The 27665-nt window shown below is 38.3% G+C and overlaps 3 protein-coding genes across 5 annotated transcripts; all 3 read right to left on the bottom strand.

Moving 5' to 3' along the window:
• Window positions 1-4194: 4194 nt before the first annotated feature.
• dynll2a (dynein, light chain, LC8-type 2a) lies at window positions 4195-6592 on the bottom strand. Its single transcript, XM_089013604.1, has 3 exons — window positions 6460-6592; window positions 5893-6072; window positions 4195-5138 (listed from the first exon to the last, which is right to left on the bottom strand). The coding sequence occupies exons 2-3, from the start codon at window positions 6022-6024 to the stop codon at window positions 5001-5003; spliced, it is 270 nt and encodes an 89-aa protein (XP_088869730.1). The 5' UTR covers window positions 6025-6072; window positions 6460-6592; the 3' UTR covers window positions 4195-5000.
• An 838-nt stretch (window positions 6593-7430) lies between these two features.
• On the bottom strand, window positions 7431-13016 carry srsf1a (serine and arginine rich splicing factor 1a). Of its 2 annotated transcripts, XR_016117150.1 has the most exons (5): window positions 12594-13016; window positions 10911-11095; window positions 9552-9724; window positions 8143-8553; window positions 7432-7850 (listed from the first exon to the last, which is right to left on the bottom strand). XR_016117150.1 is itself a non-coding variant. In XM_089013603.1 (4 exons), the coding sequence occupies exons 1-4, from the start codon at window positions 12779-12781 to the stop codon at window positions 8341-8343; spliced, it is 759 nt and encodes a 252-aa protein (XP_088869729.1). In that variant the 5' UTR covers window positions 12782-13016; the 3' UTR covers window positions 7431-8340. The 2 variants fall into 2 exon arrangements, 1 of the variants encoding a protein (XP_088869729.1); XM_089013603.1 differs by having other exon boundaries at window positions 7431-8553.
• A 1154-nt stretch (window positions 13017-14170) lies between these two features.
• bbc3 (BCL2 binding component 3) lies at window positions 14171-22844 on the bottom strand. 2 transcript variants are annotated; one of them, XM_089013678.1, is made up of 5 exons: window positions 22613-22844; window positions 21238-21297; window positions 21075-21156; window positions 16827-17023; window positions 14171-14565 (listed from the first exon to the last, which is right to left on the bottom strand). In XM_089013678.1, the coding sequence occupies exons 2-5, from the start codon at window positions 21283-21285 to the stop codon at window positions 14470-14472; spliced, it is 423 nt and encodes a 140-aa protein (XP_088869804.1). In that variant the 5' UTR covers window positions 21286-21297; window positions 22613-22844; the 3' UTR covers window positions 14171-14469. The 2 variants fall into 2 exon arrangements, with proteins under 2 accessions (XP_088869804.1, XP_088869803.1); XM_089013677.1 differs by having other exon boundaries at window positions 21075-21297.
• Between the last annotated feature and the right edge of the window lie 4821 nt (window positions 22845-27665).

Raw genomic sequence — 27665 nt, 5'->3', positions numbered from 1 at the left:
CATTGTGCTCTTATCTTCTGGCCTATCGCGATACTGCGGGCAGGCATGTGATGTTGGCTAACATAAAGCCATAAAGCTTTACGAGAGCCTCGCATAACATCGGCTTTGGTGAAAAGACGCTCGTTACCTGCGCCCAGTAAACCGATTTCTGATTGGCTGCTTGGTCAATGGTGCAAATATGCTTGGAAATGAGATTTTAGATAGATTGTCTCTCTACAAATAAATATATAAAATACATGTAAATAAATAAACAAAGTGACTAAATAAATAAAGACACAAATAAATAAATCAAAGCATTTAAAAATGAATAAATAGTAACTCTAATAGATAGGAAGCTAGTTAGCGACAGCTAGTGAGCCAGCGTTAGAAACCTTAGACTCTCTTCCTTCATCATAAAAAAAAGTTAATTCCTAAATGATATGGCTCTGGAGTTATATGAGCTTGAAATAAGGGTGAATGTCCAAAATAAAATGCAATACATACATATTGGTTTATATAGCGCTTTAACAACAGCAGACATGCGCTAACATGGATAAAGGGAAAACGCTGCCTCCTTGTGGACGCGAAAAACATTGCCGGAGGTCTGGCCAGCGCTCTATCGGCACCCAAGCATGAAAAAAAAAAACACCCGAACAAATTCGGGAATGGCGCTCTACGTCACATATTCAATTCCCGAATAAATTCATGATCTTTTGACATTGCAAAATATGTCGAGGAAGAATGAACAATGCGCTGGGGTTTTGGTGTCTCCGTGACAACCAAGGGTCAAACAAGATTGCAAATGTCTCCCAAAATGGAGGCCTTTAGTTCCTTCCTTAATCTGTTGAATGGCTTCATTAATGAGCCTAATGGCATGTGAGCGATACTGCACCTGAGCGAAACCATACGGGGGGGGGGGGGGGGTGACCGCCTCATCGACTTCCACCGTGGTGCAACAATGCAAGACCGGGAGGAAGGTGTGTGTGGGGGGGGGGGGGGTCATTTATGAACCATGTCTGGTCCCCGTCCAACCGCTTTGGACGACCTAACGCACAAAGGACAAAAATTCACCTTCATTCATTCATTCATTCATTCACACACTATTATCGGATTGGGATTGGATTAGCCTTTATTAGGATCGCAGTGGAGAAATTGACATTTCACAGCAGTAAAGTGATGAATGAAAGAGGAAAGGAAAGGAAGAAGTAGAAAAACAAAATACAGGAGCTGCTGTAAAGGCAGCCGCTCTCGCGGCGCCATCTTGAAGTCAAAACAACAAAATAAAATATGGTGCCTGTTCTATAATAATAATACTAAATACTGCTATTACTAATACTGCTATTGATAAAATACTAACAATACTAATACTAAACATAGTTAAAACATATGAAAACAATATTTTAAAAAAAGTAAACATGTAAACAAAATATATATACAAAAATATATAAAAAACATTTTAAAAAATATTTAAAAATATTTTACAAATATTTAAAAGGTATTTAAACGATATTTAAAAGGTATTTAAACGATATTTAAAAGATATTTTAACATTATTTTAAAAAGATTTAAAAATATTTGAAAGTAATTTTAAAAAGATATAAAAAAATATGTAAAAAATAAAAAACAAATTAAAAATTATTTTACAAATATATTTAAAAATTATTTAAAATAATTTTAAAAAAAATCATTAAACAATTATTAAAAAATAATATTAAATATTACAAAATATTAAGAAATACTAAACAAATATTACAGAAAATATATTAAAAAAAATAAAATATTTAAACAATATTTTAAAAAATATGAAAAATACTACTAATAATAATTACTAAAATTATTAAACATTATTACAAGTATTACAAAAAAACATTTAAAAACATTAACATCATTAAACAATTTTTTTTGTAATTATATTAAATATTACAAAATATTAAGAAATAATAAACAAATATTACAAAAGATATTTAAAAAATAGAATATATTAAAATATATTAAACTATTTAAAAAATATTACAAACCTATTTAAAAAAATTAAAAATAATTACAAATAATTAAAAATTAAAAATATTACAAAAAAATATTTTTTAAATTACATATATTGAAAAATATTTAAACAATATTAAAATATTAAAAATACTAATAATTACTAACGTTATTAAACATGATTAAAAATATTACAAAAAATATAAACAAATATATTAAAAATATTTAACAAATGAAAACATATTAAAAATACTACTAATAATAATACATTTTATTTATAAGCCCCTTTCAAAGCTCTGAATGACATTTTAACACCGTTCTAAAAGCGGTGCGTCGCAATTTGCAAGGTGGTGGTGCTAGTGTACCCCCCAAAAAAAAGCAGGCAGAAAGGAGGAGCAGGGTGTATTTGACAAAATGTATTAAATAAAGTCGACGGGAACAAAATTTCACACAGCAAAGTCATTGGAACAGAAAGATCCAAAGTAGACAAGAAAACCACAAGTAAAACAGGAAAGGACGAAACATACCTGAGAGGGTGAAATAAACAATGAGCCGACACTGAATGACCAGTGCCCGGGAGTCCTTTTAACTGCCACTGATTAAAAAACGAGTAACACCTGTGCAGCTGCAGACGGGGTCCTACAGTGCCACCTGTTGGTCGCAAACCGAAATGTGACACGGTGATGGAACATTGTGATTTTCTAGGAATGTTGAATAAATGATTTGAAAATGCTAACCTTAGCCTACATAGCATAGCTTGTCACATTACTGCTGTAAATGATTGTGAGAAGTTATTTGTCAGCCTTCACAAAGGTAAATCACATTATTCACAGTTATACGAGTAAAAGTAATTGGACAAAATTTGGTATTTCAAAAGTGTATATTAAATGGTGGCCACTTCAGATTAATCAATACCTAAGAAGAAACTCCAGTAAGCAATGGTGTCAAGTAAATTGTACTTTTTTTGTCGTGTATTTTTGTTCATTTTAACAATTGAAGAGGGACTTGTATTCCCTCTAATTAATAATAATTATTATAATACACTTTTAATAATTTTAATAATAATAATAATAATAATAATAATACATTTCATTGATAAGCGCCTTTCAAAACTCTCAAGGTCACTTTACAGTCAAGTTTTTTTCTGGGGGTGAGCAGCGGCAGCCACACATGCCAGCGTTCGCTCAATCCGGAAATAACTCAAATAGATAGAAAGCTACCTAGCTAGCAGGATAGCAAACTAGCTAGGTAGCTACTATAACCATAAAACAATAGAAATACTTGTATTCATTATAAGTCATTAATGCCCATGAGGCTTATTAATTTTATTATGGATTTTGGATATTATAGGGCTCTCATGTTGTATATAAATAAAAGTATTTGTACAAGCATTACACGCAGTTTACAGTACTGCTTTTATATAACGTGTATCTATGCTTGTGTGTGACTGTAAAGTGTCATTGAGAGCTTTGAAAGGCGCTTGAGATCAAATGTATTATTATTATTGTGGAAAAGACGGAAGTGAGTGAATGGCAATGCTGCCCTCATGTGGCCAGGATTGAAAACTGCAGGCAGTCTTGAGTCCATACTGAAAATAAGTCATTACGAGATGCTACATTTTTCAGTTGCCACGTCACAAAAAAACCATAAAGAATCACATTTTTTGTGATCAATGTGAGAATTGATTGTGACCTTCAGTGAAAAGAATAATAACACAAAAGAACGGTTTATAAATCAACAATTATTCTTATTTCCTTTTCGTTTTCTATGCTGTTTTGGATACAGCTAATTGTAAATCACGTTCTTAAAGCGGATGATGTGCTTTATGTGAAAAGCAGCCTGCAATATTTACAAAATGCAACAAAAACATGCTGGACGCAAACAATCCATTAAGGAAGACTTCCCTTTTTTTACAAAAAGGAAAAACGAGGGGAATAAAGAACAGTAACATTTAGCTTGTGTTAGCATCGCATCAAACAAGTGATTTGGAAACAGCAAAGGGACAAATTCAAAATGCTTGGCAACGCTAAAATGTTAAACCACGCTAGCGCCTGTCCTAAGCTAGCTGCAGACTTTTGAAATTAAATTTAATCATTAATTTCAGACTATATCCAATATGTAGCGTGTTATTAGCATACATAACGGAAGATCACAGAATTTCCCCCATTTATTAGGAAAACACGCCGACACATAAAATGGTAAAAAGTCTTTTAAAAGGTTCGTTCAACAAACTAAAGTGCTTCAGATTTTTATTTTTTTTTCACATTGTAGGGGAAGTAGTCGCACAAAATTCCTTCACTGGCATACGTTTAAAAAAATGTATCCACTCCAGTGCCAGGGTTTTTCTTCTCCATTTTGGTCGCATGTTTAGCATTTAGCATTTGGTAGCATGTTGGTCGGTACTAATTGTTGTAAGAATCGCGTGAATCAAGACACGTCAAATCAAAACGCGTACGTTCCCTTGTTACACCATCAATGGCTGCCATTTTAACTGCCGTACACCACGGAAGCAAGATGAACAAAAACTAAAAAAGTACTACAGGTAACATCCAACTTACGACCAGCTCGACTTACGACCACCCGGACTTATGACAAGACCACATTATAAAAAAAATTATTATACGCCTGGCACGGTAACACGCTAGCAGGCCGGCTAAATGTACGACAATTTTGGCTAGCCAGCCAGCATCTCGCTCTCGCACAGCAATCGACTGCGTGACGGCACCAGAAGGGGGAGTTTTCCGGTCATTTAGCCTCTGAGTCTCTATTCAACATTTTGAATGGATTTCGACTTACAACCATTTTGACTTACGACCGTTTGGTCGGAACGGAACTCGGTCGTAAGTCGGATGTTACCTGTAGTTGCATTCAACGGGCAACTAATAAGTCATGTTACGTCGATGAAACAAAGATGTCACTCATGCAGCGCTGCTTCATGTGATTATTATTGAACAATCATACGCATTAGCCTCCGATAGCTTTGAGGAGCAAAAACATCAAAGAAAAGAGAACAAAATATGACCAAAAAAAGAAAGATCTCAGCCTGATTTGAAGAGTAAGATGGCAACTTGGCCTAAGTAGAAATAGATGAAATGTTTGGTCTCGTGCGTCACGTAGCTGCCAAAGTTTCGACCCACGATGCAGTGCCAAGTGGGGTTATACTTCTTGTCGAATTCCTGACAAAAAAACAACAACAAAAATCAAACATCAGCAACAATCATTTCATTTTTGAAAAGAAAAAAAAGTCACAGTGACATTTAGCTTGTGTTAGCAAACACAAAGGGGAGTCGCTGGAAAAGGTGGTGGGCAGGGTGCGGAGGGTCCAGTAGGATTTTCTGCACCAGTGCCATCTTGTGCATTTTCTGGGGTGCTACATTGGATTCCAGATCTTCACCGGTTTAATCGCTTATAAAACAGCTCGGATTGATACGGAAGGACTATTTGAATCATATTCATAACTATAATAATATAAATAATAATAATAATAATAATAATAATAACAATCAAACGGAGACGACGAAATGGTCACCATGGACAACGCTGAAGATGGAGGCCTTCATTGGTAGACACACACAATCGGGTTCCAGGACTTGACTCACAAGGTCCATTAAATAATAAAACATTACAGTTTGTTTTTATAGTAGTTTACAAATGACCTTATTATGTGTTTATCCAGTTTATGCTGTAGAATAGTTAAAAGTGCTTTGAAAAAGTTGTTTTTTTAGACTTGGAACGGATTAAAAGATTTTACATTGACTATAATGGAAAGTTATGTTTCGGTTTTTGAACAAATTGGTTTTCGAACAGGTTTCTGGAACAGATTAGGGTCGAAAACCAAAGTATCACTGTTGTCCTTTCAGAACTTTCATAACTGCGAGAAGCTTTTTCTTTGATTTTCCTGAAAAGTGACTCAGCGTCCCTTCCAGTCACCTTCTTGATGTAGGCTGCAATGTCCTTCTCGATGTTATACTTCTCCATGGCCTGCGTGGCGCAGTCCACGGCGTCCTGCTGCATGTCCTCCGACATGTCGGCGTTCTTGATGACGGCCTTCCTGTCAGTCATGATGATGACGAGGTTGAGGAAGAGGAAGAGCAGGAGGCTGTTGGAAGCCTGAAAGGAAGATGGAGCACGGATATTATGACGCGCCGGCGTGGACGTCAAGATCCACACACACGCGAAAGTGACACGTTAACTCAACGCAAGACGACTGTTTAAACGGGTAGGCTAAATGTGTAGCCTCGCTAAAACACAACTCGGGTGTTAATGCGTTTTAAAACTTAGTTCATTTTAACGCGTCACAGACATGACTTGGGGAAACTTGATCCGGGTCAAGTGACATTATTTCTCCAAATCAATTCCGCAGAGAAGCACGTTCTGTAGTTACTGTTGTCTAACGATAGTGAGACATATTACGAATATCATGTGAATAAAAAACGTTAAACATGTAAACATTCTATTCACTCTCGCCCTTCATTATGAATAAAAATATGAGCTTACCTTTTTTATATAATAAATGTAACGCAGTGGCCCTAGTTAGCGCGTTGGTCGTAAAGTTTTATTTCAATTGCCGTTATGTTTATTATTTAAGCAAACTGGTCTTCGAGTAGATGGGGACGTTTGAGCTTTACTCTCACTCACCCCCGCCTCTTCGTTAAGATCTAAGCTTCCTATTGGCCAGCGACACCGCCTCCCCGCGCTGTGCGGGCGTTTTCCATCAGCGCGTCTATGTCGGCATCTTATTTCCTCCCATAATGCAACATTGGCTCATGACGTCGAAATATTTTTTTTACATTTTGATAAATCTACATTGAAATATTAGTAATAAACTCATCTTTTGTCTAATATATAACAGGAATAGTAGATAATAAAAGTAAATATAGCAATTTGCCAGAAGGTTATTTTTCGTAATGAGAAGGTAGTCACCCCAAAAGTGTGTATGTTTTATGGATATGTGTATATACAGTATATATACATAAAGTGATACCTTAGCTTACGAATTTAATTGGTTCCCATAAAGTGTGTATAAGGCAAGAAGTGTGTATTCCAAACATTAATTTCCCATAGGAAACCATTAAAAATAGAATCAGTTCCGAGGTCCCCACAAAACATAATTTTGTACGAAATAAGCCTGAAAACTACACAACATATCACAACTATCGCTGTATATAATAATAATACATTTCAATTCTAAGCACCTTTCAAAACTCTCAAGGTCACTTAAGTCACAGGATATGTTTTTTTTTTCTGTGGGTGAGCAACGGCAGCCACCCGCAAGTGACTCAAATACATAGAAAGCAAGCTAGCTAATAGATAGCCGGCGAGACAGCTAGCTATATAACTAATAGCCAGCCGGTTAGCTAATACACAGCAAATAGATAGCTAATAGAAACTTAATAATAATATCAATATATATATATAGACATATAGTATATAAATTTAAGGAGGCATTATGGATCTTCTTGAAGATGTTTTATTGAAAATGCTAGAAGAAAAAAAAAGGATTAAGCAAAGAAATCAACATTCAAACTAGTAAGCCCCGTATGAAACCCTCCCCAAATTTTCCCCCCTCATACCAGGCATCTACGATTCCATCCTTTGATCCAACTTCCTGGTCCTCTGTTTTTCCTCGTCATTATCACTGAAAAACTTCATAAAAGATAGGCAGGTGGCAGGCTATTAAAAAATACAAATAAAACAAAAAAAAAGTTTTTAAAGTTGCTCCGGGAGGTTAATTAGTTGTGAATATTTTGCAGGGAAATCCTGGAAAACTGATCCCGTTCCCGAGCATCCATCCTTGCCTATAATCCCTTTCCTTAAAAAAAAAAAAAAAAAATCGATCCAGCTCCAAAGGATTGCGATCCACTGAGCCACTCCTCTCCAATCATAACCTTGAAATACCAGGAAGAAAATCAGAGGCAGAACATTAGAACACAACGTAGAAAAAAAAAATAAAGGGGCAAAAATGAAGGGATTTTTTTTTTTTAGAAATTCCTAACACATTGCATCAAATCAGATTTTTCATTTCCAACATGACAGCAAAAGATGTTCCACATAACATCACCACACTTTTTTGTTGTTGTTGTCGTCAGAGGCCAAAGAGGCGTGTTTCAATTCTAGGACATGCATGACAAGAATCAAAGTCAAATGACAAAAAAAGGATTGACAGAATGTGAAGCATACCATGGCCATCCATTTGATGTCCTATCCTGACCATACAAATGAAATGTGCTCCACCACAATGGGGTTTTTTTTTTTAATTCCAAATCACTTTAATCCTTCTCTTCAGATGTCTAAAGGAAGACACAAGGTAAAATATTGTTAAAAGCGTTGGTGGGTTAAAAAAGGAATGAACGCCACCATGTTTTTTTTTTTTTTTTTCTAGGAGCGTGATCGTGATCGAGAGCAGCTTTGTCGCGGCGAGTAGCGCGGCGACGCTCGTCCGCGTCCTCTGGAGTTGCTGCGGCTTCGGCTTCGGCTCCTGCTGCGGCTGGGGGTGCGACTGCGGCTCCTGCTGCGGCTGCGTGAGCGGGATCGTCCGTAACTCGGGCTGCGAGGACCGTCTAATTTCACGCGAACGTCCGCCGTCTCTCCCTGGCGGCACACAAGACAACTGAGCATTGTAGGTGGAAGGGGGGGCATGGACGGGGGACAGACGGGGGGTTATGGGTGGCGGACGAGTGGTACTGTGGTGCGTTTAAAGGACAACCGACACCATTTTTTGTTTCCTAACTGACGTCAGAAAAACGTTTTATAGCATCTAAAATAGCCAAAACGTGAGGGCGGATATTTTTAGTCAAATGCAAAACACCAATAAAAATGACCGAAAGTGTCCCAAAAGTACTTCAAAATGACCCTGGAAATTGTGAGTTTCAGATGGTCCCGCCCCCTTTGTTCGTGACATCACGCCATGCTACTCCTTCACAAACTGCCTTGCTCCAGAATCAAAACAATGGCTTCAGAGAGTTCACATTCGGAAAAAGATGCTTTCTTGTTACTCATCCAGTTATGAATAGTTCTGAAGAGGAAAGCATAAATGTTTGCAATCGATTAAAGAAGTCCTTCCGTATCAATTCGAGCCGTCTGAACTCCAATGTAGCGCCCAGAAAATGAACAAGATGGCCACAAGCTCCATTGGAAATGGGCTGATTTGTCCACTGGGAATTTGTGTCAACTTACATCTTCTTTATGCGTGTTACCGCAAATTCACCGTGGCATTATTTATGTAGTTGTCCTTCTAATTTCGCGATCAACATGGTGTTTTCACACGAAAAAAGTACCCAAAATGCATTGTGTGTCACTTTCTCGATCAGGGGCGTTCCCTCGGTGACGTCATCAACTCGAGAACAAGACTTCCTGAATATTCAGCGTAAATCTTAAAAGCTAAAATCTAGCTATATGCGGTGGAATCTTTGTCAAATGCGCTCAGTAGAAGTCATTTGAAGTGATTTTACAAATTATGGACGCAACTTTTCCGGAAGCGTCGGTTGTCCTTTAAGTGTTTTCGTAGGGGTCGTCGAAAGGGCTACTCACCTTATTTGGCACACCACACAAATCCACAGTGCCAAGAGACCAAAGTGCTCAAAACATACCTCGTGCGAACGGAATGTGGAGTTGTCCAGCTTTCGGACGGCATAGGTCATGTCTTCCTTGCGCACAAACTCTACAACACCAGTCCCGTCTCGGTACACGTCGGCGTAGCACACGTCGCCGGCCTCGCGCATGTGGTCCTTCAGGTCCTGCCAGCTGCCACTCTGGGGGAGCCCTGCAAAAAATACAACAAGATGGCCAACATCATTTCGCCGGTACAAAACGACCCATGAAATATCACGTGAAATTCAAGCCTTCTTTCTTCTGCTCGTGCACTTGTCGTGTTTTTAACTCATTCACAAATGTATTCGGTAGTTGAAAATATGACGTAGAGCGCCATTCCCAAATCTGTTCGGGTTTTGTTTTTTTTTCGCGTTCGAGTGCCGATAAAGCGCTAACCATGGCCTCTGGAAATGTTTTTTTTCTTTTCCACAAGGGGGTAGCATTTCCCTTTTTTCCATGTTAGCGCTTTGTTCCAGCTTCTGCTGTTGTTAAAGCGCTATAATAATAATAATAATAATAATAATAATAATAATAATAATAATAATAATAATAATAATAATAAATTTCATTTATAAGTGCCTTTCACAACTCTCAAGGTCACTTTACAGTCACAGGATCAGTTTTTCTGTGGGTGAGCAGCGGCAGCCACATGCGCCAGCGTTCACTCAACCCTGAATAACTCAAATAGATAGAAAGTTAGCTAGCTAGATAATAGATAACTAATCGATAGCCAGCTAGATAGTTAGATAGCTAATAAATAGCAAATAGCTAGATAGCTAGCTAGGTAGCCAGCCAGATACCTAGCTAGAGACACCCCACACCTTATGATGACTAAATAGCTTTTTTTGGGGGGGGGAGGTGGCTGAAAATGAATCAAAATATTGACGTTGCAAAATATTGACTTCGCTTCTAACTTTCTTCTAAAAAAAAAAAAATCAAATAAAAGCACACTCTATATAAACAAATACGTATGTAATTGCATTGTAGAAATAACATATTTTTGGATCCTTGAAATATTCCAATAATAAATACGAATTAAGGAAAATATTAGATTTTTTGTAATCTTACAGTATTCGTTAAAAAATAATAATAATAATAATAATAATAATATATTTCATTTATAAGCGCCTTTCAAGGTCACTTTTAGTCACATTACAAGTTTTTATGTAGGTGAGCTTACATCACAGTAAAATTTCAAAAGAACCATTTTTTTTTTTTTAAACAGCAGTTTTGGGACTTTTTGGAGCCTATTTCCAAACGTCTGGCAGTGAATGAGTTAAGCTTGTTGGAAGGACAATTCCAGTTTCAAACTGTGGATGCTTTTTAAGTCGGGTTGCTAACCCAAGCATCAGGCTTACCGGACACAACCACCCGATACTCGGAGCGTCTGGATGGGGGTCCATATCGGCCTCTGGAGGCTCCGCCGCCACCGCCAAGACTGCTGCCTCTGGAACCCCTGCTGCCACTCCGCGGGAACTCAACGCGCAGTCGATAACCATCGTAGTCATATCCGTCCCGGCCATAAACAGCATCCCCAGCGTCCCTAACCAGGAAAAAAGAGGTGAAAATGTGAGCATTAAAAAAAAAAAAAATATTCTCTCATTTTAACAAATTAAGCAGAAAAGTTATTTGAACGATGTTGGACAACTAAGTTCTAATTGACGAAATATTACTTGCCATTAAAATGAATGCAGCAAATATTGGATTGATGTTAATTTGATTCCTATTCAATGTCTCACAGCGTTAATTTTATAATAATTGTAAAAAAAATGTTTTAGGTTGGAGAAAGTGATTAGATTTAAAGGACAACCGACACCTCCGGACAAGTTGCGTCCATAATTCGTCAAATCACTTCAAATGACTTCTACTGAGCACATTTGATAAAGATTCTACCGCATCTATCTATATTTTACGTTTTAATACGCGCCCTGAATATTCATGAAGTCTTGTTTTCGAGTTGATGACGATGCCCTAAGTGACATCACGGAGGGAACACCCTTGACCGAGAAAGCGACACACAATGCATTTTGGGTACTTTTTTTCATCTGAAGACACCGTGTTGATCACGAAATTCTAAAGAAAGCTCCATAAATAACGCGATGGTGAATCGTTGTATGTCGCATCCAATTGCGCTAACACGCAGAAAGAAGGTGTAAGCTTCCACAAATTCCCAGGGGACAAATCAGCCCATTTCCAACAGAGCTTGTGCGCCATCTTGTGCATTTTCTGGGCGCTACATTGGACTTCTTTTAATCGATTACAAACATTTATGCTTTCCTCTTTAGAACTATTTGAATCATATTCATAGCTGGATGAGTAACAAGAAAGCATCTTCTCCCAATCTGAACTCTCTTAAGCCATTGTTTTGATTCTGGAGCAAGGCAGTTTGTGAAGGAGTAACCTGGCGTAACGCCACGGACAAGGCGGCGGGATTTTCTGAATTTCCCCAGTTCTGAGCTCATTTTGTGGCAGTTTTGGGACACTTTAAGTCATTTTTATTGGTGTTTTGCATTTGACTAAAATATCAGCCTGCATATTTCGGGCATTTTAGATGCTATAAAACGTTTCTCTGATGTCAGTTAGGAAACAAATCAATGGTGTCGGTTGTACAACAAATTAGATGAGAAATGTGGTTGTGTCAGTTGGGAATTTTGGGCAAATGCAATCCCACATTTTTGTAAAGTTCCAATTTCGAACTACTTGTTGGTGTAATGAGATAGTTCCCTCAGTCATAATACTAAACACAATAATTCCAATCAAAATAAGAACCCAGTTGGCTCAATTCAACCTTTGTATACATTCCCATTACCTGGGAAACGGAAAACTGAAACAAAAGGAAACAGTTCTCAGCATGCATGGTGGCAACGTTCATTTGTATCATTGTTTCATATTAACAGTATGCTGCAAAATAATGAAGGTCAGTCAGATTACATTAAAACCATGAAGTATGTCGTCGTGTATCGTCTTGCCTGTGAATAAATAGCTAGCAGTTAGCCACAAAATGGCGGCTCACGAATACTAAGCTATCAATGGGATCTTACCTTGGGTCTTCGAACTCAATAAAAGCGAACGGAGGTCCTCCTCTGCGGTTTTTTAGGTCGATATCTCGAATGTTGCCGTACTTGTAGAAGACTTCTTCCACGTCTTTGGAGCGAATATCGGGCGGTAGATTGCCCACGTAAATTCGGCAATCGTTATTGCCCGCCGGGCCTCGCACGACGCCAGACATTATACACAGATGGGAGTCGTTCGCTCTAGCGAGACGGGTTTCGTTAGAATATTAAAAAGCTGAATGAAAAGTTGAGATAAAACCACTGGCCGGATTGTTTGGAACGCACGCGTGCCCGCAAGCAGTGGGGGTTAAACAACCGTTTTGTTGTTGTTTAACTTGCAGTTATCCACTCGTTTCGGGCTGAGGGGGCTGGTGTCTGCCTCCTTCCGCCATTCACCTAACTTCCGGCGTGACTCGGGAACTCGACTACATCCGCGTACCAATAAAAATAGTCCGCCACGATAAAGACAGAAGTTGATGTCAAATTACGCCCGTACATGTACAAACAGACACTGGGTTAGTTATTTAATTTATCTTAATTATATTTTAAAAGATCTGAGGTCGACAACTGCAACATAAGACATTTAAAAAAAAAAAAAAAAAAAATCCGACATTGCACATGCGCATTCATTGGCTGGCAGACTCAGGCCTCCTTGAATTCGGTCAACTCAAAATTGTCTGTAATGTACACGACCAAGCAAAAATAGATTATTTCCAATTCTTTTATAATAATAATAACTAATAATAAAATAATACATTTCATTTATAAGTGCCTTTCAAGACTCTCAAGGACACCATTTAAGTGTCTGATACCTGGTTGTTCAAGTACTTTTCTAAGGCAGTTCATTTATGTTAAAATAAACAAGAACGACCAAAACTTTACTCAACTAACTTTATTATATAAAAGAACAAAGTACAAAATTCCAGTAGAAACTTTACAATGGTAAAAAAAAGAAGAAAAAAAAAGATGAGTTCAGTTGACTGGCCGCTAACAAGACAGCCCTACGAGAAGTGACCACTTCAGTGGCAATTGTGTGCCGAGCAAAAGGTACAAAGTGGTGGACATGCTCAACAATATAAAACAAACGCAGAACGCAAAACAAAATGTCAAAAGTGCACTTTGATCGAATATAGATAAAGATTTGAGTGGTAAATCCTGCAGTTATGTCGTTTTATCACTTTTTGAGTTTGCTGTGACGGAGTCACAACTTCCTGTTTTGTAACGCACAGCAGGAATGTCCAGAACACAAAATAAATAAAAAAATGCCATAGAAAACGAGACAAACAACAACAATAACAAAAAGCTACAAATATGCTACCCCAAAAAAATAAATTACTTATCAGACAATCATTTCAAAATGTGGTGAAATACTTTTTTCGGGACTTAAATGTTTTTTTGTTTTGTGTGACATATGTCTCAAATCCACTGGATTTATTTTCTAACCATCAACGCAACACAATTTTTTTTGTTTAGGATTTGTAACAAATATTTACACTCTGAAAGTCACAACATGGAGGACTAACTGTATATTTGTACATGTGTGTAAATGTGTAAACATGAGTGTGTGGGATTGGTCAGTACAAAGGCACTGGATGTGTCATATGGAGAAAAAAAAAAATCATAATTGGGCCTGAACATCGAAATAAAAAAAGCTAAATTGCCTCAAAAAGCTCATTAAATGTACCTGGCCAGTCATTAGCTTTAACATTTGATGTGGATAAATGTGGATCCACTTTCACAGTTGACAAACAATACAAATAAACAACCAAAAAGTCAGCAAGTGTCGTCTGCAGTCCGAACCAGCAGACGCACTGACGCCTCGCAGCGGCCAAGTGGTTGCCGCAGTAACCGGCGGGCGCTGTGCTTATCCAAGCCTGTGGAGGGCGCTGAGGGTGCGAGCCACCAGATTGAGGAAGCCCTGACCAACATCTATCCAATCCTGCCAGTGGGGAGCATCATGCTAAAGGGGAGACGCAATAGAAACACAGAAGGTCATTGATTGGTCAGCTAATATGCTAACTGTATAAACGACTTGGGGAGCATCATGCTAAAGGGCAGACGCAATAGAAACACAGGTCATGTAGTAGTCAGCTAACATGCTAACTGTATAAGCGACCTGGGTGAACCACATGAAACAAGACAAAAAAAACAGGTATGAATTTTGAGGATGTGAGTTCAAAACCTAATTATTATGATTATTATGATGATGATGATGATGATTATTATTATAAAAACCTTGGTACTGGTGTGGACACATTTTTTGCACATGTCTGGCAGTGAATGAGTAAACATATGCACATATACATTTGGACTAGTCCAATCATTCAAATTACCAACAAACATGCACATATGTACGCAAGGCAAGGTCAAATAAAAAAAATGTCTAACACGCAAGCACACACAGACACACACACACATACACTCCTGTTTCAATAGTTTTGTGAGGTCCGGATAACTCCAGATAAGGAGTGAGGACCACCGTTGGTGATAAGTTTAGAGAAGAACCAGTGTTCCATTTGAACAGTAAATGTAACCACATTTGCCACTTCAACTTCTTTAAAAACAAAGCAATAAAAACAGTGGACTCGAAACTGAAATAACAGCAGGAGTGAGGTTTCTGAATGGGTACATTCAAAGTCCTCACCCCTGTGGTGAATTTGGTTAAAATATCATTTTAGTTTTTGTGGTATGAACATTTTCCTCTCATTAAACACACACACATAAACACACACAGTGAGTAAAAAGTGTGTGTATCCAAGTGAAATGAAAATACACACCGAAAAAAATCATTTTGGGTGAATTTGTGAGGACCTTTCTGAAACTTTAACAGATGCATATATAGACCCCCTAGAAACCTTTAAAATGAAAAACTTGTGAGGACCGGCCAAAAGGGTACTCACTTGTCAATAATGTCCTCACTACGTATGCTATAAAATGTTAGTGGTCCTCACAAGATTGGTCTTACAAACACTCACACACGCACACAGCCTCGAGCACATAAACAAAGATGATGTCATCTCCTGCCACACTCAGACATGCAGCTTGTGTGAGAAGGGGGGAGAGGGGGAAGGCTGTTGACAAGTCCTCAAGCGAGGTAATGTGAGGACGGAGGGAGGGAAGCGGAGATAAGAAAGGGAGCGCAGCACTGCTTCAACATTTGGATAGAATAAAGTGACCTCATCCATCAGTAAAAAAAAAAAAAAAAAAAAAAAAAAAAACACGTAGCGTGTGTGTGTGTGTGTTTCATTGGTGGTTACAACAACAACCGAGTCCACGTGGCTAAAAGTCACATGGCCGTTGAAAGAAAAGAGGCAGGGACGGAACTGTGGAACTAACTGTCAACACGTGTCCTAAGTTGACCTTTGGACTGCCATTGGCGTTATCAGCAGACAACATGAAAAATCAGCTCAGTGAGCAGCGAATTGTAGTGTGATGTCATCAAAACATCACACTCAGTATGATTGCAGCCGTGATATCTCATTTCAGTTACACTGACACGCTATCATAACTATAATAACATTGTTTTATTAATTTTGTCATTTTTATTTGATTGAATGATTCTAATAAGTCCACTTTTATTCAATAACCAATTTTACAATCTGGATTTAGTTGATGATTTATTTTTAGGGCTTAAAGGACAACCGACGTCACTTTTTTGTTTCCTAACTGACATCAGAAAAACGTTTTATAGCATCTAAAATACCCAAAACACGCAGTATGATATTTTTAGTCAAATGAATAACACCAATAAAAATGACTTAAAGTGTCCAAAAACGACTTCAAAATGAAACAGGAAGTGGCCACGTCACGCCGAGACATCTTGCCTTGCTGGAGAATCAAAATAATGGCTTCAGATTCGGAGAATATGCTTTCTTGTTACGAATTCACCTTACGAATGAATTCACTTTACGAACAAATTCACTTTATGAACAAAATCACCTTACGAACGAGTTCACCTTTCGAACAAATTCACCTTTCGAACAAATTCACCTTCCGAACAAATTGAATTTACGAACAAATTCACCTTACGAACGAATTCACCTTACGAACAAATTCACCTTACGAACGAATTCACCTTACGAACAAGTTCACCTTACGAACAAATTCACCTTACGAACAAATTCAACTTACAAACGAATTCACCTTACGAACAACCGTTCGGAACGTATCTCGTTGGTAAATTGAGGAGCGTCTGTATTTCCATATCTCCAGATCTCTTACCGCTCTCAGCACAGAGGCGTTAAATTGATCCCCGATAGTCCGGAGCTGCTGCCCAACGGCGTTGGTGTCTACGTGACCCGCTTCCAGCGTCGCCTCGCCTCTGAAATGCGACCCACCCCCAAACGCCCGCTGATCCTGGGGCAGCACGTCAGGCAGGGTACCGCGCTGGTGGGCCGCTTCATAACGTTGCCGCCGCTCTAGACAGAAAGACGTCACAAAAAAGGAAGTTAGATAAGCAAATATTAAACATAAGCAAACAAACATAAAAAAATCGATAGTCCCGGTTATATCGATATTTTTTCCGACTCCCTTGAATATCGATATAACGAGACTTTACTGTAACTCATTCACTGCCATTCACAAATGTGTACGGGAATTGAAAATATATGACGTAGAGCGCCATACCCGATATTGTTCGGGTTTTGTTTTTTTCTAATTTGGGTGGTGATAAAACACTGGTCAGACCTCTGTCTGACCGAAAAAGAGCCGCAAAATGGCGACCTCCTGTGGCCACCTCCGTTTCCACAGGCTGATAAATTCCTTATATGGAGCTTGGACGCCCTCTTCTGGCTCTTTTTGGTGCAACATGACGTTTTCAGACCAAACAAGTACAGCAAAATACATTGACGTGATGGAAGGACCACTACAATGCGTCTTTTTTTTGGTTAGGGGCGTTCCTTCAGTGACGTCACGTACGGACTCGTCACCAACTCAAAAACAAGACTTCCTGAATATTCAGCGCGAGTCTTAAAACCTAAAATATAGCTGTATGCGTTGGAATCTTATTAAAATACGCTCAGTATAACTCATTTGAAGCCATTTTACAAATTATAGACACAACTTGTCCGGTGACGTCCTTTAAGCAACAAACAAAAACTGAGGAGCCATTTGGGAGCCAAAAGAGTTGGATCTTTCTAGTGAGCCGAGCCAAAACAACCGGCTCTCTGAAAGGAGCCTGATTTCCCATCACTAGTGAGGTAGCCAAAAGTGCAGCCCGCTAGTGTGAGTGCATGTGCAGGACAAGTCTCGACATGTCCCAAAGCTGAGACACAGCAGGAAGGAAGGAGGGAAAGGGGGGTTGCAGCAAACTGAGCCACCAACGTGTCACTCACTTCTTTACAAGATGCAAAATAACCCCGCCGCCCTTCGACCCCAAGATTCCATGCACAGCTTCCACACAAAACAACATACGAAAAACATTGACTGTATTGTGATTCTTTTTTTTTTTTTTTGGCCTATCTGTAATGACGATGGTCAGTAAATAAAAATTTGGAATTTTCTAATTAATCCATTTTTTCACAATGTTGTAATTTCATTCAAATGAAACTTGCTGTTATATAGAGTCGTCAAAATTGTGATTTATTTACATTTTTTTGGGGGGAAAAGTTATTATGAAGAAAATCACATTGTTGCAACCGAACCGAACTATATATCAATTAATCGGTTATATTATCGCTTCTGAAATCAGCAGATTTATTTACTTTTTGAAAGATAATTCCATTGAAATAGTACATCCATTATATCATATCATTTCTATGTAAAGTGACCTTGAGAGTTTTGAAAGGCGCTTATAAATGAAATGTATTATTATTATTCCTGTCACAAAGAATAAATAAATAAAATATATATCTTTTTAATTATACGATTTTTGACTGCTCTTCAGTTGAATAAAAAGCAACCCGAAGCAAAAAATCTTGAAATTTATTAAAATAACATATAAAGGTAACATCCGACTTACGACCAACCCGACTTACGACCACTCGGACTTACGACCACGGCCTCCAGATCCTATTTTAAAAATTTTAATTCGACGTCTGGCAACGCGTACGGCAATTTTGACTTACGACCGTTTGGTGTGAACGGAAATCGGATATTACCTGTATTCACTTTGAGAAAATAAAAAAAGGTACAATATTTGGCTATGAAAGTGTCATTATTTGTTAATGGAAAGCTAACAAGTGCTTCACGGCATACAAAGAATTGAAAATAAATACATGATCTTTACTTCCTGGTGCTTTCCACAACAGATCTCGCGACTATTGTTGTTATAGTGTCATCGCCTATAGCAGCAGCTGTTTGCTCAGTGTGGCTACATGCTAATACTGGTTAGCACAGTTATGTATTTATGGCTTCCTGTCCCTCGGATACCAAACATGTGAACAATATGTACTGGCCCGCGATCTAGTTAGCGATCTATTAGCTATATAGTGATATAAGTGGCTGGCTAGCTATCTAGTCATTAGCTATCTGTTGGCTAGCTAGCTAGCTTTCTATTTATGTGAGTCACTTCCGGGTTGAGTGAACGCTGGCGCGTGTGGCTGCCGCTGCTAACCCACAGAAAAACTCATCCTGTGACTGTAAAGCGACCTTGAGAGTTTTGAAAGACGCTCATAAATGAAATGTATTATTATTATTATTATCTTTGTGACTGCTTTATTTCTTGTATATGATAGTTGTCCATATTAAGCGCTTTGTTACAGCTTCAGCTGTTGTTAAAGCGCTATATAAATCAATATGTATGGTATGGTATTGTATTAGAATGGAATTATTTTCATCACATAATCACTAAATTGGAAAGTCCAAAATGCAGCTCAATGTTTTGTTTATATACTCAAGCGTATAAAAAATATGAATCATGAATTGTTTCCTTGTAATTTGAGATGTGTTTGCAATTTTGAACTCTGTGAAGAAACAGCAAGCATGTGTCAACTTTAGTTTTCAACAGCACGTGTCAAGGATATCCATCTGTTCCACAAACTGGTCGGAGAACTTTTAGGTTCCACTTGCGTCAATGAAATATCTCATTGTACGTCAGTCGGCACATAAACACCACACAGCGCAAGTATTAACTTGGCTTGATCACGTCAGTCGAGGCGTGGAAGACCAACCGCAGACTCGCGACACCTGGGGTCATTCATAGAGCGCCATTCCTGAAGTTGTTCAGGTTTTGTTTTTTTTCTTGCTTGGGTGTCGATAAAGCGCTGGCCAGACCTCTAGCAATGTTTTTTTTCCTTCCACAAGGGGGAAGCATTTCAATTTTTTTCCCCCCCACATGTTAGCGCTTTGTTCCCGCTTCAGCTGTTTTTAAAGCGCTATATAAACCAATATGTATGTATTGCATTGTATTTTGGACATCTGCCCTCATTTCAAGCTCATATAACTCCAGACACATATAATTTAGGAAATTAAGTCTTTTCTTCTGATGAAAGAAGAGAGTGTAAGGTTTCTTACGCTGTATTGAATGTTAATGTAGTCCTAAAACACAATATTCTGTGGTGCCTAGAATTTGAGTGACAATGACAAAAACCCTGGCACTGGAGTGGACACATTTTTGCACATCGTCTGGTAGTGAATGAGTTAATAAATGAAAGAAATATAATAATAATAATAATAATAATAATAATAATAATAATACATTTCATTTCTAAGCGCCTTTCAAAACTCTCAAGGTCACTCTACAGTCACAGGATAACTTTTTTCTAGGGGTGAGCAGTGGCAGCCACACGCGCCAGCGTTCACTCAACCCTGAAATAACTTAAATAGATAGCAAGTTAGCTAGCTAGCGAAAATATAGCTAACAGCCAGCGAACAGATAGCCATTAGCTAGCGAATAGGCAGCCACCAGTTAGCAAATAGATAGCAGCGGTCTCAGGCAATAACAGATATATGATTTAAAGCAAAAATATTATATATGTTTGTAATCTTATAGTGTTCTCGCCTGTGTCATGTATCCCGTGACTGTAAAGTGACCTTGAGAGTTTTGAAAGGCGCTTAGAAATGAAATGTATTATTATTATTTTTAAATTATGTTGCTCACTTGAGCTATCTAGCTTGCTATCTGGCTGGCGATCTAGCTGGCTACCTAGCTGGCTATCTACTTGCTATGTATTAGCTAGATAGCTATCTAGCTAGCGATATCTTTGCTATCTATAAGCTAGCTAGCTAACTATCTATTAGTTATCTATTAGCTAGTTAGATAGCTTTCTACAAACGCTGGCGCGTGTGGCTGCCGCTGCTCACCCACAGAGAAACTGATCCTGTGACTGTAAAGTGACTTTGAGAGTTTTGAAAGGCGCTTAGAAATGAAATGTATTATTATTATTATTATTATTATTATTATTATTATTCCTTTTTTTAATGTTACATTGGAGAGTACAATTTCAAAAGACCATTGAGCATTTTAGTGTTTTGCAACAGTCATTTTTGAATTTTCTGGAACATATTTTCCATATAATTTCACAATCCTACCTGACATTTCTGACAAATGGGCGTTTGACTGTCCTTGCGGCGAAGGCGGTGGTGTGGGCAGGCTCGATTGTTCCTGGTGGTTCTGGCGGTGATTGCCAAGAAAGTTGTTGTGCAAAAGGAAGTGACAGGTGTTGGGGTATTGGTGACGTAGAGGGCTGCTCACCCCTCTGGCAGCGCCTCCCACACTCTCCACGGCCTCAGCGCGTGCCATTCCGTTGGTTGCCTGATAAAAAAAAATTGACAAACACAAATTCCATCAGATTTTGCATATTCTTAAAGTACAACCGACGTCTCCGGACAAGTTGTGTCCATAATTTGTAAAATGACTTCTCCTGAGCGTATTTTACAAAGATTCCACCGCACATAGCTATATTTTACGTTTTAAGACTCGCACTGAATATTCCGGAAGTCTTGTTTTTGAGTTGGTGACGAGTCCGTACGTGACGTCACTGAAGAAACGCCCCTGACCGAAAAAAAGACACATTGTAGCAGTCCTTCCATTACGTCAATGTATTTTGCTGTACTTGTTTGGTCTGAAAACTTCGTGTTGCACCAAAAAGCCGCCAGAAGAGGGCGAGCAAGCTCCATGGAAGGAACTTATCAGCCTGTGGAAACGGGCTGATTAATTCCTCACGGGAGCTAGGACGCCATTTCCTGCCTCTTTTTGGGTGATACATTTTCCCCCAATGTTGCTTCAAAATGGCACGGAATAAATTCTTTAATTCACGGAATAAATTCTTTAATCGATTGCAAACATGTATGCTTCTTTTCTGTATAAAATTGCTATGAATGATGACCATGTTCGGTGATTAACTAAAAACATCTGTATATACAAGTAATTCGCTAAGTGTGAGATATCTACTACTAGTGGTATGCAAAAGTGTCACTGCACAAGCACAATTCAGTTGTATTAAACTTGAAAATTATTACGTTTACCTTTAATCTTATTAGATTATGTATCTGTTTATTGCAGATATTAATTAATCTATAAACATTTTCAAAGAAATCGTGATTAAAATAGATGTTATTTTCAAACATTTAAAAGTAGCATTAAAAGCTTAGTCATTAAAAGCTTCGTCGTGTTCGACTAAGCTTTTTTTCTGGGTGATTTTTGGTGTTATATGTTTGAGAATAAACTAGGTACTTCAACGATCCATAGGGCGGACGACGTCCAACACTGATGACTATTTATCCATGCATCGAGCTGCATGCATTTAAGATGATGCAAGATTGACCTACATTCCTTGGTTGGTCACAAGGGGGCAGCATATTTCAGATTCCAGCATTTGTCAACAGAAACGCACGCGCACGGTTTTAATAAGTCAATAATTTTTAAATTTACTTTGTCTACCCTAAAAAAATGTACACTAAGAGTTTATCTCTGAATTCGAACGTTGGGGTTGTTTAAATAGAGGTAACGGGCGATTTACAAATTAAAAGTGTTAGTTATTAGCCTGGTTAGCTTGTTTAAATTAGATTAGTTGAATATGCAACGACGTATAGCTCGCTGCACGGTGAATCGATTAGTTTTGTCTTACCGGTATGTGGTGTTTCTCCGTGTTGAGCTCTGAGGGTCGCTGAGTCGAGAGAAACCCGAACACATTAAAGGCGGGCCTCTACGAAAAAAGAGTGTCATGCGGTCGGTCCAAGAGTGTCACTTAATGTCAGACGTGTTGGCCCGACGACTTTGGTAGCTGATCGAAGATTGTTAGGAGTCCATTCGTGCTGCTGCTACCGACGAGTGGTTGACATATTTTGCTCTCGTCGTCGTTTTCGAGTCTTTACTGCTGCGCGGGGTTGCGGCTCTTTTATAGTTGACAGAATATCCGGTGGGGAGTTTCAAAATAAGATTCTGTTTTGAACAACATTGTATTATAACTGTTTGTCTTGTAACGGTTTTACAAACCAGATTAATAAACTCAATCTTTTCGCAAATCTTTGATCAACATCCATTTCTCTTTGTAATATTAAAAGGGCATTGGATTTTCTCCACTTTTAAAATGCTTTTAATGTTTTACCTAATGTGGTTACATTTTGCGTTCATTGACTGTTTTCGTTTTATTTTTTAACTTTGTAGGATTTTTAATGGACGACATATAAATGTGATGTATATAAAACTGCCTTGCCTTGCCTAACTGTATTGTAATTTCACCTTTTTTGATAACGTGGGATCATTTCATGAGAAAGGGTAATCTATCTATCTATCTATCTATCTATCTATCTATCTATCTATCTATCTATCTATCTATCTATCTATCTATCTATCTATCTATCTATCTATCTATCTATCTATCTACTTATTTTTGACCAATATTATTCCAAGTTTATTGTTTTAAAAGAATCGTTAGACACCAAAAATACGTTCTGGGGAATGATAATATTTTTAATCACATTGTTTTTTTTTTCAAGCACCACAATACTTCTTTGAATGACGTAAGAGCATTTTCCATGTAAATGTACAAACTATTACATGTATTTGTATTTAACAATTACAGAAAATAATTGCAATTTATCGATGATGTCTCGGCCACGTCGTTTGTTGTAAACATGCACTGGAAGGTCGCCTCATAGAATGCTTTTACTTTGACTGGGCATCGTCCTGACATCCGGTGTGTGGTCTCCTCTTCGAGTTCATAACAAGTGCTGACATGCTCCCTGAGCCCAGCTGCAATCTCCGCCCCCTCTTCACTTGCAGTCCTCATTCGGTTTTTTTAAACAACTTTTCTTCGTCTTTACTCGCACTTACCTGTCATGCAAACTGTCAATGTCATTAAACAGGCCTTGTAAGAATTTGCATTTTAACAGTTGGTTTGTTCTTTGGCATGCAAACAAACCTGCAACCCTGCTGAGCTTTATCCTACAAGCCTCCGGTCAGCTCCCCCCCCCCCCCCTCCACTTCCAAACAATGAGTCAGTCTCAGGTGTCAGGTTTCTGTGTGTTGTGTCTCACATGCTCGCCATGTGGAGAAATACATAATAAAAAAAAACATTGACATTTGTGGTATAGGCTCAATTTAAGGCTGCAATTCTTGTTGAAAAACGAATTTAACTACTGCGGAGTAAACAAGTGCAATGTGAGTCATATACGGAATTTGGGAGTCCCCGAACTTACACACCTGCAACACTGTCCTCCACGCCTACCTCACGCGAGTGGCAGAATACTTTTGGTTTGTGTTTGAGAGACACTTCCACATAAAATTTAAATAATTCTCTGAAAAATCATCTGAATTAATGGCACGGTATGAAAAAAAGTGATAGACTTGACCTTTCATTTAGCGACAGTACTCACGAATCATGCTATTTTGTCGATAGCCAGGCATCGCTAGTCGAACAAGCAAATACGATTTTCTCATATCATTACAAATCATACAATAGGAACAGGTATGATGATCATCTTAATCAAATTCTGCAACAACAACAAAAAAACACCACAAGACTTGACCAGAGCCTTGATTTTGCCACAGTACTCATGAATCATGCTATTTGGTCTATAACCAGGCATCGCTAGTCGAACAAGCAAATATGATTTGCTTATATCATTACAAATCATACAATGGGAACAGGTATGATAATCATCGTAATCGGAATTATGAAAAAAAAACACCGATTTGAATCATTAAACTACCTATAAAATACCAGTGACGAGAGATACAGTACGATCACATGACATCTTTTTAACAGTAAATATATTATATAATAAAACCTTATTTTTGGGGGGGGTTACATTTGACCAACCACATGGATTAATTTCCATCCTTCCATCATGTGCTTGTTGTGGCTTGGAGTAGTCATGGTAGATTTCATGTGATCGGACCAGAAATTCATATATAGCATGACTTCAATGTTTGAGTTTTTGCTCAGTTCCTGCTGCTAAGCTAACCGTCAGTTTTAAATATGGATGAGTGTGTCACTCTATACACAACCTGCCTTTTTTCTGTTGTGTTTACAATATCGAGACACACACGTTGGCCACATGGCAGTAAAAACACTGTCACTTGGAGGGGTAGTAGTAGTAGTAGTAGAAGTCGTATTTGTAGTGGTGTTTACTATGACATCACAGAATAGCATTAGCATCACAAATGACTGGTGACATTCCCCCTCCCCCGGATGACCTGTAACCTCTCTACATTGTCTACCCCAGCTGCAGGGCAGAGAGGGTCTCGAGGGGGTGGGTTGTTGTCGGGTTAAAGGACTCTAATCAGCTGGAAATGACCCCCCCCCCACCCCCTCACCCAACATTTCCTTGGACTGCTGAATTTCGGGTTGAGGGGTGGGGGGCGCTGAGCTTCAGTTAGGTACATGTCTGGGCGAGTATCGTCATTCATCGTTTGACACATATAAACACGATTATATGGAAGTAATAATAATAACAATAATAATAATAATAATAATAATAATAATAATCATCATCATCATCATCATCATCATAATAAATCATCATCATCACAATAATAGCTAGATAATATATAGCTAATAGCTAGCCAGCTAGATAGCTAGCCAGATAGATAGCTAATAGATAGCTAATAGCTAGCTAATATATAGCCAGCTAGATAGCCAGCTATACAGCTAATAGATAGCATATAGATAGCTAGCTAGGTAGCTAGATAGGCAGCAAATAGCTGGCTCGCTAGGTAGCTGGCAGCCAGCTACCTAGCTAGCTAGATAGACAGCTGGATAGCCAGATAAATATAAAGAAGTGAAGAGAGGAAAAAAGATAACAATAAAATCATTGGTGTGCTAAAAAAAAGCTTGTAAAATAATACATACAAATACTAACCATTTGATTTTAAGAATTTAAGGCAAGGGGTGGTTTCGTATATTTGTGGCTGCCACTGCTCACCTCCGAATCTGAAGCCATTGTTTTGATTCTCCAGCAATGCAAGGCGTCTTGGTGTGACGTCACGAAATGGGGGCGGGACTTTCTGAAAATGCCCAATTCGCAGCTCAATTTTTTTTGCAGATTTTGGACACTTTAAGTCATTTTTATTGGTGTTTTGCATTGGAATAAAAATATCATACTGCGTGTTTTGGGTATTTTAGATGCTATAAAACGTTTTTCTGATGTCAGTTAAGAAACAAAAAAGTGACGTCGGTTGTCCTTTAAAGCTTGAGGAAACTTTAGCGCTGTTGCCTATTGCATCTCTAACCTGCCCGGAGACACACATCATAGCCATTTCCATTACCCGCCTCACCCTGGAGACAGCCTTGTGTATAAACAAAAGTGTCCAGCGTTGGTGTCATCTCTCCGTGATCACAACCTCAAGGGCTCCGGTGTTGTCTCTCGGGAGCTTGTTTGCTTCGTTCAACAATGAGCTCATCGCCCAACATCCACCCTCCCACTCCCACAACCTTCTTGCACCTCTTTCAACCAGGAAGTAATGAGCATGACTGATAAAGATGGACGACCACTGACCCTTGCAAACATGTTGTTTTCATCTTCTACCTGTTATATCATCATATTGGTCACCTGATGTCATGCCATTGAAATCATGTGAAATCACGGTGTAACCTTCGTGTGACATCAATGAAGAATGTTATATTTACTTCATGCATTGATAGCAATGATCCAGCACACACCACTCTTAGAACAGATTGACCAATTATTAACATACAAATGCACAAATAAAGTAGAATGAAATGTGTCATAGAGGCCTTTTTTTCCAATATAAAATACCATGTACATGTATTCATTCACGTCGATATATCAATGTCGACAAATTGATTGTAACCACACAAATAGTGGAACGATCGATAGAAAACTGACGGTACCTAAATGCAGCATCTGAGTTTAATTTCACACACATACACGCGCATGCGCAAACACGCACACGCACACGCGTACACACGCAAGCACGCGCGCACACGTGCACACGCACACACACGCGCACACGCTTTCGCGACTTTGCTGCAATCTTGCGCCATCAGTCGTTAAATCCTTGCATTACATGTATTTTGCTCCTTAAAATACTACTTCTAACGTCTACTTTTTGTTATCTGTGAAAAACAGTGATTATATAAGTTATTTATATGACAGATATGTCAAATGTAAAAACATAAGTCGTAAAAAATATGTGAATAACTGGTACGCCTTGGGTGAGAAGAGTGCGACTGTCCCTTTAAATCTTTTTCTTATTAAAGAAAAACAGTGATTATATAAGTAAAGTTATATGACAGATACTATGTCAAATGTAAAAATAAAAATAGTTAAAAAATATGCGAATAACTGGTGCGTCTTTGGGAGACTGTCCCTTCAAAGGACAACCGACGCCTCCGGACAAGTTGTGTCCATAATTTGTAAAATCACTTCAAATGACTTCTACTGAGCGTATTTTACAAATATTCCACCGCATATATGTATATTTTACGTTTTAGGACTCGCGCTGAATATTCAGGAAGTCTTGTTTTTGAGTTGGTGACGATACCTACCGTGACGTCACGTCTGGAACGCCCCTGGCCGAGAAAGCATTTGTCATTTGAATTCGTTTTGGGACACTTTAAGTCATTTTTATTGGTGTTTTTCATTTGACTAAAATTTCAGCCGGCGTGTTTTGGGTATTTTAGATGCTATAAAACGTTTTCTGAAAAAATGATG

This window comes from Hippocampus bargibanti, linkage group LG14 (genome assembly GCF_051943395.1).
Source record: "Hippocampus bargibanti isolate YZ-2025 linkage group LG14, ASM5194339v1, whole genome shotgun sequence".
NCBI classification, from domain to species: Eukaryota; Metazoa; Chordata; class Actinopteri; order Syngnathiformes; family Syngnathidae; genus Hippocampus; species Hippocampus bargibanti.
This window is presented reverse-complemented; position numbering and strand designations above follow the sequence as displayed.

What these genes read in the sequence shown, in the direction of transcription:
- dynll2a (XM_089013604.1), bottom strand. Translation starts at nt 6,024, where the DNA reads ATGACTGACAGGAAGGCCGTCATCAAGAACGCCGACATGTCGGAGGAC. An exon ending in TTGCAGCCTACATCAAGAAG is followed by an intron (nt 5,139 to 5,892) that starts GTGACTGGAAGG and finishes TTTTTTTGTCAG; the next exon opens with GAATTCGACAAGAAGTATAA.
- srsf1a (XM_089013603.1), bottom strand. Translation starts at nt 12,781, where the DNA reads ATGTCTGGCGTCGTGCGAGGCCCGGCGGGCAATAACGATTGCCGAATT. An exon ending in ATTGAGTTCGAAGACCCAAG is followed by an intron (nt 11,096 to 12,593) that starts GTAAGATCCCAT and finishes TTTCCTGGTTAG; the next exon opens with GGACGCTGGGGATGCTGTTT. An exon ending in GTATCGGGTGGTTGTGTCCG is followed by an intron (nt 9,725 to 10,910) that starts GTAAGCCTGATG and finishes TATTTTTTGCAG; the next exon opens with GGCTCCCCCAGAGTGGCAGC.
- bbc3 (XM_089013677.1), bottom strand. Translation starts at nt 21,285, where the DNA reads ATGGCACGCGCTGAGGCCGTGGAGAGTGTGGGAGGCGCTGCCAGAGGG. An exon ending in CCATTTGTCAGAAATGTCAG is followed by an intron (nt 17,024 to 21,074) that starts GTAGGATTGTGA and finishes CTTTCTGTCTAG; the next exon opens with AGCGGCGGCAACGTTATGAA. An exon ending in ACGCCTCTGTGCTGAGAGCG is followed by an intron (nt 14,566 to 16,826) that starts GTAAGAGATCTG and finishes TCTCCCCTTTAG; the next exon opens with CATGATGCTCCCCACTGGCA.